General features: G+C 41.4%; 1 protein-coding gene across 7 annotated transcripts in view; it reads right to left on the reverse strand.

Moving 5' to 3' along the window:
* LOC127577743 (paired box protein Pax-6) overlaps nt 1-12,173 on the reverse strand; it is a 33,441-nt gene extending 21,268 nt beyond the window's left edge. For 2 of the 7 annotated variants that reach the window (XM_052029263.1, XM_052029257.1), the window contains exons 1-4: nt 5,340-5,482; nt 4,910-5,158; nt 1,149-1,212; nt 826-880 (exon numbers count right to left, since the gene is read on the reverse strand). In XM_052029263.1, the coding sequence (XP_051885223.1) occupies nt 826-835 (10 nt within the window). In that variant the 5' untranslated portion in view covers nt 836-880; nt 1,149-1,212; nt 4,910-5,158; nt 5,340-5,482. Of the gene's footprint in view, nt 1-825; nt 881-1,148; nt 1,213-1,919; nt 1,939-2,795; nt 2,815-4,909; nt 5,313-5,339; nt 5,483-7,771; nt 8,276-12,018 lie in introns of those variants that run through there. The other 5 variants (XM_052029259.1, XM_052029260.1, XM_052029258.1 and 2 more) reach the window with 5 other exon arrangements.
* Between the last annotated feature and the right edge of the window lie 2,982 nt (nt 12,174-15,155).

Genomic DNA, 15,155 nt, shown 5'->3' on the forward strand with positions numbered 1-15,155 from the left:
CAGGAGTTATTAGCACAAAGCCCGCAGAGCCCGACGCGACCTTTAGACAAACTACAAGCTTCACCCGAATGATATCTACTCAGCGATTCGCACAACAGTTTACTCGATAATACACACACATCCCATTTCAATTAATCCCATTAAGATTAACAAAAAGTGTCCGAGTTTATATTTACACCTTCTTGATCAGTGGTTATTTTGATGGCACTTTTTGGAGGCGTTCTCTTACTTAGCAGCTCATGTAATTTCCTATAAACGGAAATAATAGGAGATTTTCTTGGCGGGAGGGGTGAAATTTAGAGCAAATGCTCGAGATTAAAGATTATAGGTATTCTGACGGAAAACGACCGTGATTAGACTTGAACAAAGAGCGCACAAGCATTTGAAGCTTCCAATTCAATCCCACCGTGGAGTTCGAGAAAACAAGATCTGCTTATATCAAGTGTCCTTACAAAATAAGAAACGGTAGACAATTGACGTGATCAACTATCGTTTTCTATTCATCTGGTTAGTAAATTCAGATAGTAGTTTTTGTTGGTTTAACCAGACACACATGGACAGCAGATAGCTAGTCACCCTTCACGCACAGTCACTTAACGATAGTTACAATGATAGTATCCCAGCGATGTTTACTTTAACCACTGAAGCTAAAAACTGCCAGAGAAGGTCTGGCTGCGCAGCTTTTTACACAATTATTATTAATAGTGGAAGCTGCATATTTGTCTTTAACCCTTGAATTACAAGAAGAACGGCCTGTTCCTGGCATGTACATTAATATCTGATATTTATTTGGTGATTGATATAGGTTGGCGTAGCTTCACTTACTGTTCTGCATGTTGAATTATTACACCAGTGTCCCACGTGGCTTGTTTATAGTGCTCTATCAGTAATAAAAGTAGGCGTTAATCAGGCAGTGTCACAACCGTGGTAAATCCACAACCATTTCCCAAACCTAACTTTACAATTCTCCACTAAGAGAACACATTGAAAAGAATTGAGGAAGCAAGAACATGTAATGTAGAAATAGAAAAAAAAGGACAATTGTAAAGTACAAACTTTAGCACAAAACAATCGTTTTCTGATACTAAAGGCAATTTCAGTAATTAAATTCTACTCGGATAATGAAAACACTGATATGTAGAACGTACCTGAAAGCTGTGTTGGCAATCTGTGACCACAGACATCTGTTTACCACTAGTTAAAGTCTTCCCTCTATGGAAAAAGCGGAAAAAAAAGTTTATTACGGTAACCAGGAAGTTGTTTTAATATACTATATATAATCGGTGCAATTTCGCGATTTTCCCTATTTAGACCATTTGAGGTGTCAGATCACTCGGTAATATTTCGATGGTTTGTAGGTGTTTGGCCTTGGCTACGGGAAGCGTAAAGTTTGCAACGGGGTTTGTTTCTTTTAAGACAATGTACCATCCTTATTGAAAGTTTTTTTTCTTTTGCATATTACTTGCTTTGAAGAGGCGCTAAGGATTTCCGCTCGAATTCCCCCCTTGCATGGGGAACAGTGAAAGACCCATTTTATTCAATTCAAGAACTTCGACAGATGCCCATCCGAAAGTGCTTTGCCTCCACACACGGGGTTCTTGTTTCTTGTTTTTGAGAGTGGTCGGGCCGTAAGCTCGTGCTAATGACTTCAATTTGTTGCTGGTGAACCTGCCTGGTGCAATAATACTGTGTAATAACGACACGAGTGTGGGCGGAAAGTCGTCTCATTTTAATTCCTTTAAAATATATTTAAACTCAATTGTTGGCGCCCAGTTTGGAAGAGAGAAAAAAACTTGAGAGATTTTGCTGCGGATATTACTGTATGTTATTTTGTACAGTTTAATTCGGACAGTTTTTGTCCTGCGCATTCTTTGCATTCACAACAAAAAGGTCTTAAGGTACTGTACACCATAACGCACTTTTGAACTTAGTTACTCATGATTAACTTTCTTCCCGGTCTTTAGATCTTCTTTATACTGAGGTACTCTGACACACGCTGTCTACCGCGTCTTGTTGCTTAAAAAGTAGTAACGGGAGGGGGTCAGAACTGATCGACAAAGACTACAGAAAGTGAACAATGCTCTATTCTGCTTACAGCCCATACCCATCGAGCATGCACCCGACACCCCCCCCCCCTCCTCCCCGACCCTCCGGCTGCCCCTCCCTCCCGGACTCCCCAACCAGCAACACAGCGTCCAGCTAAACGCAGCGCGCTCTTCAAGACTTTCAACTTCCAACACCGAACAGTCACTGAGTAGAATTATTATTTTCTTTTGTTTTCCTCTCGCCCCCCCCCCCCTTCACCAGCCCCCTCCAGAAATAAAGCAAGTAATTTCTGTTATGAGTATCTGGAGGTAATTGTGTTGCTGGTACGGGTTGTATAAAGATACAACAGCTCGGTGGGGCGCTCAATTGCGAAGAGACATTCACAATAAAGGTTCTATTGAAGGGGTTTGCTAAAAGCGGGGTACAATAACGAAATGGACCAGCTTTCATTTTCTTTTTTTTACCTTCTCTTTTTCGAAATACTTTATTCTGTTTCCTTTGCTACCGTACGCATGATGCATATTGTTTCCCTCACTAGTCTATCCCAACCCAAATTCCTGGATGCTCGCTTTCTCTCTCACCCTTCTTCTTTCCATTCATTACAAACCAGCGGAAAATAATTTATAGACTAGCTTTGTTATCTATTCCTGCACGCACACACTCACAAAAAAAATAAACTTCAAACAAACACTTTCTCCCAGCATGCAGACTCCTCTGCGTAAATATTTACAACAGCGAAGGCTGGCTACCTGATTACCCAGAGAAGTCAGCGAGAAAGCGGTGCCCGGGCGCTTAACTTCTCCAACTGAGGCTAGAATAAGCCGTCGCTGCCCAGGAGACTTCAAGAACGATCATTTGTCTCTCCTCCGTTTAAGAAGTGGCTGGTATGTTTGCAACATTTGATCAACACATATACAATAAAAAATGCTTTCTTTCAACTATGATGGATTTTTTCCCCCAGCGTTGGAAGTGCCTTCCTAATTAGCCGGATTGCAAAAAGCAATTTATCACTTTCTGAAAATTTCACACGCTGTTTTACAGCCTTATCAAATTGTAGTTTTAAATAATAGAAAATGAAATCAGTAGCGGATGAAGCGCTGATCTATTTCTGTGCAGTATTTTAAGCCCACTGTTTACTATTGTCTAGTCGGTGCACAGATAAAAACAAGTGCTGATCAAGCAGTTGTTTCTCAAAGGCCCGGCCGGAGAGTTCTGTCCCTACCCCCCCCCCCTTTCATTTTTTACGCCGAACGGCAGGGCGTCAAATCTACCGATTGTGATCTCCCTCTTGCTGCCGATTTCGATCCAAACTGTCACTCTGTTTTAGCAGCTCAACCGCTCACGGCTGGCCGAGGGTATATATTATGAACTACTCAACTACACAACATAGGAGCACCGTAACAGACGTAAAACCACGGCGATACCTATTTCCATTCCTGACTTTTAAAACAAATATTTACACTCGGAAATTCTACAAAAACAAGCGGCCTTACACATAGTTTCATTTTAACTGGGTTTGTATACCATTTCCTCTAGCTTTGCTATTTTCCCAGTTTTTGACTGTAAAGGTGCTTGCAGTTCGCAACATAAATATTTGTACTCATTCTACAGAGAAATCTGCACTGATCGCTTTCCAACGTGTTTATTAGACTGAGCGGTGCGGCGCAGTCTATATTAATGAATCTGGATATCGAGTAGTTAGTTTAGAAAAAGATTTGTAAACTTCTGTCCTTTAAATGCTAAATGTCGTACCGGTGCTTCTCACTGGAGCTGAATTTCAAAAGATATTTTGGATCTAAATTACAAGCATGAATTATTGACTTCCCGAAAAATATATCACACACTCAGATTTTTTTCTTTCGCCGGCCAATGCGATTTTTTAATTGTCAGTGAATTACTTTCTCTAAATTAAACAAAGTTTATAATAACCAGGCAGCGAAGAGGGTAATATTTATGGAATAATTTCAGGGAACCGCATTGAAAAAGAGAAGCAGTTCTTTCAATTAATTTGTGTTTGAACATGGACACGTGCAATTTGGTGCTAGCTCGCTAAACATTAATCCCCGAGATGGGGAAACACGTTAATTTCGAGATTTTAAACAAATCTTAACGTTTGTACAGAGTTATGATGAGTTGGAAAACACTGTGCAAACGGCCCTAATGAATCGGCTGATTGCTTAATTCAAACTGACACAATGCATCGTCGGGTCATTGCATCTTCATCAAACAACAAGCTTTGGCCTAAAGTGACTTATTTTGCTCTTTCTTATCATTAATAAACATCAACTACTTACAAACATACTGAAAAAGTGACGTTAGACAAGCCCACATTACAACATCTCAGATACATCGCCGGTCCGCTCCCAAACTCGGATTACATTCGCTGAAGGGAATTTTACTAAATTCTCTGTTTCCTCTTACAGAAATCTATTTAATTTGTTGTTAAAATAAACGGACGTGTTACCGCCGAATCCGATTAAAATAAATCGGTAGCTATTAGCGCAAACCGAGCAAAGAATAAATGATTTATTGAATGGAAGATTGCAATAAAAACACTCTACAAGTTAAGACGAGCGAACGGTTTAACAACACGGCCGTGAACTGAGCTAAATTCCCATTCAATCCCTGAAGATTCTCCGGTATTATATATTTTTCCTCGAAGATTACTCATGTGCACAAAGCCGTATTTCCAAACAACCTTCCAATCTCGTTAAAGTGTAAAATAATGTTCACTAAATCGGAGTTGTGCAGTAAATCATAGATGGGAAATCAAAGAGGTTTTTCTTTGCTCCCAATGGAAAAAATGTGAAACAAGATGCTCAGAATGAAATGAACAAAATATAAGGACAGCAAGTAAACTCACCTTTATAGGGCATTCCGCGTCGTTGTCAACATGTCCTGCAAACTGTTAAGATGATGGGCGACTTTTTTAAGCCTTGCCAGTGAATTATAGTTTCTCTACACACACACACACACACACACACACACACACACACACACACACACACACACACACACACACACACACACACACACTCACACACACACACAAACACACACACACACACACACACACACTCACACACACACTCACACACACAGGGGGAAATTCCTGCGAATGAGACAGAGATGGACAATGAAATTTGCTGTCACGGAGGAGATGGGGAGTTATTTAAGCACGAGGAAGGGGAGAAATGAGAGAGAGAGAGAGAGAGAGAAACAGAGAGAGGAGAACGGTAAGAAAGGAGTAGCCGTGAGGGATGGGGAGAGAGAGAGAGAGAGAGAGAACACACCTAGCTGATTGCTGATTGTGCTGGTTGTATTAATGTATGTCTGAATTCGGGAGGTGCGCTCGCCTCGCCTTCCAATAGCCCATTAGCAAAGAGTGACCTTTGTCATCATCGGCAAGCAAAACACTTCCTCCCTGCGCCTCTCCAGAGCGGGAAATGCACTCTTTCAAACCCACTAATCATTCCACGCGTTTTTTTCTTGCACCACATGCAAATGCACACGAATAAATATTTCCTTATGTAGAGCAAAGGGGATGGTGTGCACGGCGGACACACACTCGCCTACATGGGAACATTCTATGGATATAGCTCGTGCGTATAAAAGTTTTGTGACAATATCCAGTGAAATCATGGCCGTGTATATGCACACGAAATGCCCATCAATACACAAATCCCACAAATGACAAATCCCACAGAGTTATTTTAGATGAATTGAACATTTTAAGTCTTCATTAAGGGGAAAGTTTTGAGGGAGCTAAATGTTGACTGAAATGATACTAAATATCAGGAACCAATCACTTTGACAACCATGGTTGTTAAATGGGTAGAATTCATTTAAAAGGATTCCATCTTTACAAAGGGTGACCTTTGTAAAGTAATCATGTTAATTGACTATGGGTATATGTAACATGTACACTGTTGATTAATATTTCTTTAAAAAAGTAAATATGTATATCTGGGTCGATGATAAATTATCACAAATACCTATCTCTGGTAATGTTCTAAGCAAGGACTAGAGAATCCGGCCCCTTGACAGCACTGATTAAATACACATTTACTTTGTGGATTCGAGACCCTGGTTAATAGGCCTTGAGAAAACACTCACAAACCTCTCCCACGCGTCCTTTTGTTAGCTCTGTGCCTGCTATTAGCTTTTCTGTGTTCGTGATAAGTTAAACCTCAACTTTTCTGAAGGAGATGCTCGACGTTTGAGTGAGAGAGGGAGGCAAGCATATTTAACATTCTACACAGAGAAGTGTGCCGCCTGTTTTAGAGCTGTTCATCGCAAGATCTATTAATTTTAATTGATTATTTCCAATAGGCAGTTGGCACCTCACTGGCTGCCAAAAATCTCAGGGAAAGTAAGTAAATGAACTCGACGCTGACCACACACCAGAACTACATTTGTTGAATGCCTCGACCATTACTGCACACCTCAGTAAACTCCAAGCAACCCCTCAGCGCCTGGTTTGAGGTTACAGAGGTAACACCAGTTTCGGCTTAGGGTGTCTTCATTATTTATCCAATTGCAATAGAGCGTGTGTGTGTGTGTGTGTGTGTGTGTGTGTGTGTTGGTGTGAGGGAGAGAGAAACGCGAGTAAGAGAGAACGAGAGAAAGGGGTGTAAAAACAAGCAAGCAGGAGAGGGAAAAGGGCGGGGGTCTTGGAAACGCGCAAAGCATAAAATGAAGTCGTGGGCGCGTACACTTGACTTCTCTTGACATGTGAAAAGTGCTAAAAGTCAGACCTCATCAATAAAGTATCTTGAAAGTGAATAAGTGCACTGACAACCATTGCATTCCTAACTAAAGTACAATGCGGAGACAAACGACTCTGCCAATACTTTGCATCTGCCTGAAAAGGACGTCTCAATGGGATCTGGATAATGAGCTAGCCAGACCGTCATGCACTGTCATCTCGAGTCCTGGCGAGAGCTGCCACTCTCTTAATATGGATCCAACACTTCTATCTTTCCTCCAGTTTAAGACCAATATTGCAGGATTGCAGTGTGATTATTTTGAACTCCTTCCTTTGTTGAGGTGTTGGTCATCTGTAGAGTGGAAGTGAGCTGGGAGGGCGGGCGGAAATTTCAAAAAATATTTTTTTATATATAAAAGAGAGTTATAGGTCACGCTGTGCAGAGTTTGCATGGGAACGTGGTGCGGTTACAGCGAATGCCGAAGGAGAGAGTTGAAGGAGGGGGGGGGCTGTTTGTAACTGCTTAAAGTCGATAGTCTTCTCTGCTCTATTATGCACAAAAAAGAGTACGGCACCCGCCTTACACTCGGGAGAAATGCTCCACTTTCGGTTGCACTAATATCTCTCGGCCCGGTGCCGGACTTGCAAGGAATCGCTCGAATTTCGCCTTAACTAACCCCGAAGGAAGGGAGAGAGAGATAAGAGTCGAATGTATTAAAGTTTTGGAACCAAATGCGGTTAATTGCAGGAGTTGAACAAACAGTTGCATAAAAATAAACTTTTGCAATTCAAATCTGCAACAATTTATTCGCCAACCACGGATAACCAGCGATGAAATGAGAGGGCCAGACCACAGCGCAAAGGAACTTGTCGGGCTGGTAATTTATTCCTGAAGCAGGGAGAAGTGCACACTCTCAAACTCTTCCAACTTTCGCACAAGACTTCAAACATAAACTCCACAGTCGCAACAAAATAAATGCACATGACTTTTTGTTAAAATGAAAGAGAAATACAAACCCGTCTCTTGTCGTTTGGCTGCTGCAAAGTATAGCTTCGAAATCTTTGCAAATTAGCTGGGGACAATGGTGCATTAGTCAGACTCTGATTATTTGTAGGGGAGAATCCGCCCCGCCGTTCTTTTTAAGACAATTTAAAATGAATCTCCACTTTTTTTATTGCGGACGTTTAATAAAATGCTCGGTTCTTCGGCTCGGCTCTCTCTGAAACTTGTTGGGATGAGGGGTTTTGTTGGGAAATAAAAGCGTCTCTTCTCAACAAACAAAATTAGAAGAAGCAAAGTCGGTGCCTTTCTAAAATCCGCAGGAGACGATGGTGATTTTTTTTCTCTCTCTCTTTCGTTGCAAGCTCAATTAGCGCAGTTGGGATTAACACGCACTAATACGGGCCAGAAGACCTTAATCTTGTCGCTATTTCCCCCGGGGGCAAAGTGTTCTTTGTGGGCCCCGAAAAAAAAGTTTTAAACACACTCAACACCCACACAAAAAAAATATGCGGAGGGAGAAGGCTGCTGAATACAACTGACGTCATACTCTGAGAGAAAGGGGTTTATTAAAGCGCATCGCCAACAGAGCCCGGGATACATTGGCTGCCATAGATTTATCAAGGAGTTAGGAATAGACGCAAGCAGCCAATGAGGAAGCACATCAGCCAAGGTTTATCATTACAATAAATCTCCAATTGTTCTGCCTGTAGATTTTCTCCTTGCCTTTGGTATAGCGTTTAAAACTTCATCGCTGTAACAATATATACACACACAAACACACAAAAACAACCGGGCCTTGTATAGCTGTTGTCCCAGAATAAGTTCCTCCCTCTAAAATAATTCACAGAAAAAGTTATCAGAAGATTGCCCGATCGAAAGCTTTCCTATCTGTGGGGGTGTTGGGGGTGGGTTGTGTGTGTGGGGGGGGGTGTGGGGGTTGATCCTGAAAAAAAAATCCCTCCCACACTCCTCTCTGGAGTCTAGTAGAAGAGACGGAGTGACGCCATTTTTACTGAACCTGACCCTCCCCAGCATTTTCAAAGAGACCATGCAGTTGCAAAAAGTCTATTAACTTGCACTTTCCTGAACTACTTTACCGCCAGATTGACACTTAAATAAAACAACCCAAAAGGTATCATCAGGACGGAGCGCGGAATTAATGATACGTGAACCGCAGTGGCTCTAAAATAAAAGTTAAAATGGGAATCTCAGGCGGAAGTTCTATTTTATTTTTGATGGGACATCGACTTGCAGAAGGAAGATCGCCCAGCCGACGATTACTGTTGTTATTATTAGGCCGTAGGCGCGAATTTAAAAAGGTTCACTTTTAAATTTTTAATGTCAAACGCGCTGTCTAAAGATAGTAAGTGGAAGGAGAGAATTTGAACAAGAAGCAGGTCAAAAACTCCTTGTCTTATTAAGACCGATGAACCTAAAAGGCTCTCCCCAGTTTCCCAACTCCAGTAAAGAGAATAGAACAGGAAAGGTGACGCAAAGGACAACGAGAACAATTCGTAAAATCAGGGAGCAGGAATAGACCATCCAAAATTTCAAACCAAAGTCTTGAACTAAAGTTTGCCTGATTTTTGATTGAAAGAATGACACCAACTTTATAAATAAATTTTGTTCAATTGAGGAAACTATTAAACGGCGGAAGGATTATATTTCACTGCCAGGCCAGGCTCTGATTTGAAAGTTCCATTATTAGCATAGCTGGAGTAGAACATCTCCGTCCGATGAATAAAATTAGGTTCTTAATTTCGTGTACCCTGCCAAATGCATAGTAGAACCCAAGTGCGAACACACATATGGAGAGTGAACGTGCCCTCTTTCAAAGCTTGTCGTTCTCATCATTTGTATAGAATTAATTCTTGTGGTAGTTGAGATTATTTTTTGATTTTTTTAAATCAACAAGGGATTAGATGACAGGATCAGGGGTCCACAACAGGAGTCTCCTCCTGCGGTTTAATGAAACTAATCGTCACCATTAACGCAGGTTGGTGCAGTACAGTACGATTAAATACCTTTTGGCTGGAAAATAATATACAAAATCACCCAATTAAAGTAATTACAATAAGACATGCTTCGTTTATCTGTGTAGACACCATGGCAGAGGTGATGTCAGCTCATAGACTATACAAAACCCCCAAAATTACCTTGTCGAAAAGTATATTAAACCATCTGTGCAATTCGTTTGAACAGGTCTTCTGACAATCCCACTTTGAGTCTCTCTAGAGTTCTGTAATTTTGGAGTCTATTATAAAGTCGGAAGATTGAGAAGACACCCCCCCCCCCCCCAAGGCCGCGTTGACAATATATGGTTTCAGAAGAACTAATAAGTTGTAGAAGTAACGTTTTAACTGTAACAACCCTCCCTCTCCGATCCGCGCTCCTCCGCAGCCTCAAGAAGTCTAAATCACTTAATCGTACTACTGCAAAAACTGACCTCGACTCGCTGTATTAGCGAACCAATCTACCAAATTCCCTTCACAATCCACAGAATACTTAAAGTCCTCTTGTCTGGTCCACTCGGTAAATTGTGGAGATGCACGATTCTGACAACTTATCCCAACACCCGTGCCTTGCGGATACTTTATGCCTGTCTGTGTATTGAACACAAAATATTTTTCCAGCTATAATACCGACACAAACTGAGATAACGCCTGCTCCTCTCCGCCTGTACTCTGGAGAGTCTTCGCCGCCTCTCTGTGCTCGTAAATTTTCTGGTGTCATTCATACTAGGCTTCACAAATATTGAGGAAGAAAAAAGAATCTATGTAATACAGCTGTGGCAGGAAAACCGCCCAATGTTTAATCAGTCTCCGAATCTTATCACACATGGAAGATCTACGCATTTTATTAATACCTAGGGAGGGATATTGGATCAGGAATTATCTCAAAGGTCAACGAGAGAGTCTCTTTCAGAGCATATTCCCGAAGAAACATATTAGGTTTAAATGTATATTAGAGTCTTTTGGTTATTCAGGCAAAGGGCTTCTACTAAGGGTAATTATGTTACAGGCCTATCTCGAAATGGCAGCTGGATAAACAGTATCTCAGATAAACATCTCTAATTAGAGAGGAGGGTCTGTAATGCAGGACGCTTGATTTATTACCGAGGTATGGTCCACTACCGGTGAGCCGCATGTACAGTAGCACTTTTATCTAACACCTAGTTCCAGCCGTGTCCAGAAGAGCAACCTCGGAAATCTCTCTGAATGATTTATGATCCTTACACGGGGAGAAGTGAAATGAACACAGCAAGCAAAGTGCAGCCACTTAAGGTGAGTTTGTCTTTTTTTTAACCCCAACTATATTTCACTCAAGAGTTGCTAAAGTCTAATTTTGATTGCCACAAAGAGCGACCATGGGGTAATCAGCGAAGAATTAGCAACCTCCCCTTAAACTGCACAAAATGATTTACCTTCTGTGAAGTTTTCTTTACATTTCCGAATGTGTTTTTGATGTGAAACTACGATTGATATACACAGTTGGTCTGCTTAAGATCACCCGATTTAAGGAACCATTATCACACACTGGAGTGTGACAGAGATCCTGAATGTCGTTAATTACACGCGGTTCGAAGGGATCAAACCATTCTTTTATTTCTCTCTAGGAATTAAATCTCTAGTTAGGCGAGTGAAGCGCATTCTTCAGCTTTCGTTCCTTTAATTTTGAGATGAGTTAGCTGTTCCTAAAAGAATACCGACGCCCACTCACATCCCTTCACTCAATCCTGAGCATTTCAGGGAGGGTACCAGAGTGTGGGAATGGGGAACCATGGAAGAATTGACAAGATTTAAGGTTCATGCCGTGCCCGCGCCACCTGTTAACAGATGTTGAAAGCAACTTTGCTGCAACCTCACAACCAGTCTCTTCCCTTCCTCCCACCCAACCCCTCCCCGAACAGACCGGTCGTGGCTTCCTGTAGCATTACATATTTTAATTATATCCGCCTCGTGTGATTAAAATTGGCACGCTGCCCCTCGCAATAGGTCCTGTAAAACGCGAATCTATCGAAACATCCACACGCAGACAAAAAATTGCAAAGATCCGGCTCAGAAGAGAAGTTAAAACTGACAACAGAAACCCCAACAGAAATATGTTGGAGAGGAATTTCTAAAATCACGAGCGGTAAAAGGATAGGGACGCACACTTGCTTCTAAAGCACATACAGAGGAGGACAGATAGGGGAGGTACTTATAAAAAGCACAGGACCGAGAGTAGCGGTGAGGTGAGACAGAAGCAAGGGTCACAATACCTGAATCAATGGCACTGATGTATAGGCGGTGATCAAAAGGTTCTCATTGTCTTCCGGTGGGGTGAGTTGGAAAGAATCAGGAAGGGGTTTATCGCCTTATTTTTCGCATCGGGCTCTCGCTCAGAGTTTAAATGTCACCGGGACCATGGGTCGGCTTTTCGTTCAACACAAACTTTCCCCCTTAATATCAGTGTCAGCTTGGCGCTGATTGGACCAGGCGCCTGCGTGACGTAATGACACCCTGTGCAAACACAGGGGCTGCACTTACGCCGGGCTCGTTTTAAGTGGAAATGCTCCCCGGTTTAGGGATTGTCGCACCCTCACTCACCCCTCCTCCCGTGGGTGAGATATGGAAAAGACCGGAAGCACTCAGGGAACGCTGATTACTCTTTTGTGCCAAACTTATAATGCCCCCTTTACGATAAGAGCGGCCCGTGCTATTTTCCTTATATGGCTATTTATCCTAAAGCAACATTGCAAGTAATGACTCTATAAACTTTTCATACTTCGGAATCAGATCGGTGTTGATGGACACGAGGCAAGATGATAGACTAATTTTATAAATGTATGTTTGTGAACGTATGACCCAAATTCCATATCTGATATCTAAATATAAACAGCTAATTCTACAATAAATACATCAAATGCTAGCACAGTTCAATACTGAAATATTGCAATTATCATATGAGAATCTATCACTACTGCAAGTGTTCAGTAGCCGATTCTTTTCTCTTTATACATCATCCGATTTATTTTGTGGTACAAACGTACTACAGGGGAAAGAAAGTGATGTTTATCTGGTGTGAAGTGTTAGACACCAGTCTTCATATAACAATTATTCACGCAATTAAGTCCCACTGCTTGACATTAAGTGGGGAAAGATTCGCCGGGGCTAATAATTGCTTTATATAATTTATCATTCACCTCAGCTCTACGGCCAGTGTCTCCATGATTTAGTTCGAAATCGCCAATAAAGTAAACATTGATCTATTGACGCTCGGTCCTGTTTATTGAAAGGGTTCAGTCAGGTAGAAAAATCAACTTTCTACGTCTGCCTGGATACCTTCATTAAAACGGTAACTAGCCTCAACCCGATGGAAATAGATCGAAAGTGTAAGCCCTCAAACAGCTTACCTGACCCTTCATCTTCACCAATACACCGTTTCCACACAGTCCCTGAAAATGTCTTAAATACTTGTCAACCGAAATGAAATCAAGGCTCACACTTCCTGTCTAATATAATGCGCTGCTAAGTGACTGATGATTCACGTTCTGTTCTGCAGAACATCATGAAATACAGGGACTCTGGAAAAAGAGTTCCGAGAATTGCTAGTCTTTTCTCATTCCATACCTTGACATTTGGGGCTATGCAGTTGGGTGTCATTCTTGAAGGAATATCTGAGTCATTCAGATTGAACATATAACAACATAAACACACGTGTCCATACAGACCTTGAGCGCGTGGCCTGTTCGCCCTTTGATGTGCGATTTCATGTACATCTGTTCACACGCGCTGTACACATATACATACATATTTCATATATCTGTGTATGTTCTTCCAGATAGACATAGGCGCTCTTGTATAGGTACAATTAAATAACTAAGTATCTGTGTGCGTGTGTGTGTTTGTGTGCCCCGTCGATGACTAGTCTAATGGGTGTGTATCGGTGCATTTGCACATCTTTAACGATTTTTATCAGTCTGACCCAACATTTAATCGCTCAGGCATCTCGTTCAACGCCAGTATAGTTTTACTGATTTTCAGATAGGCCATTATTTACACATATTTTGCAGAGTAAATAATTGATTAGGATCTGTCCTCACAAAGCCACGGTTTACCGCTCGTAACTAAACATTCCAAGAAAATAATCTGCACGCCTGCATCGCTTTGCCCTCTCTCTATTCCGAGTGAGTTCGATCATCAACCCGAAAGTTGCACTGAAGGACTGGAGAACAAAAATGACCCATCTGGGTATGTTACCGTGAGACAAGCCATTTTCCTGATCGTTTTAAATATATATATATATATATATATATATCTATATACTTGCGTATATTTTTATACAAAATTTAAAAGTACATTACATGTATATTTTATATATATAAACAAAATATACACACAAATATAAATAATATATATGGATAAAATATACATGTATATATATTGCATGCATATAATTCAAATAGGATTTGTGCAACCGGTTAGTGTTTTGCCTTTGCTTTAGTTACAACAGACTATGCATTTTCTAATTTCGGCAGTAGAAAAGCTTTTGCTCCTTGTGTGTCCACTTATTTTACAGAAGGTAGGATATTTTGGTTTTGTTTTAAGTCGGGATAAGTGAAGTAATGGGTTTTTAAAATAAATGTGTGTGTTTACCATGTCAGGAAGGACATAAGAGCAAGTGATGTTTACTCCTTCTCTAGATATGATAGAACAATATGTTGACCAGTATGGCAGGAAGTCGGTGGATAATGTTTCAATAGTTTTTTTATATATATATGAGGAACTGTTGGGGAAAGGTGTTTCGCTAATGATCCGACTCGTTGCTATTAAGCTAGTCCTGAAACCGTGCAACCGACCAGGGTTCTCGAAGGAGGGGCTGGAAACGGTGTACTGTCCCCTTATCCGTCTCCCGGCAAAGGTAAACGGAGCTAAAATAGCCAGGTGTTGCCTTTTCCTTTCCAAACTACACAACTCTTCAAAACGAGCTCATCCGTGAATCAAGCTGTGCAGCATGACCCGTCGCCGAAGCGCAGGATTACATCATGAGCATTTGATGAGTTTTTTTTGTTTAACTGTGGTTAACGTGTCAGAGGGAGCGGATGGTGACTTATAGTTAATGTGGTGTTCCAGACATGGGGTGCTTCATCTTGGCTTTTTTTGGTGTCAAGTGACACGCACCGAGGTAGAGTAGCACTAGGTGTGACCCGGGGACATTTTAAGCAAGTTGACACTAGGTGATAAAAACACAAGAACATCAGAGGCATATGTAAGATTAGTCCACGTGTCCCTCGGAGGAACGTTGCAACTGGGTAATTTACAGCGGCGATTTTGTCCTTGTTTAATGCAATGAAAAAGGTTTGCATTTTTGTAGCGCTCTTCTCGACGTCAGAGTGAAGTCACTTGGATGTATAGA

The sequence above is a fragment of the Pristis pectinata genome, chromosome 14, assembly GCF_009764475.1.
Source record: "Pristis pectinata isolate sPriPec2 chromosome 14, sPriPec2.1.pri, whole genome shotgun sequence".
NCBI classification, from domain to species: domain Eukaryota; kingdom Metazoa; phylum Chordata; class Chondrichthyes; order Rhinopristiformes; family Pristidae; genus Pristis; species Pristis pectinata.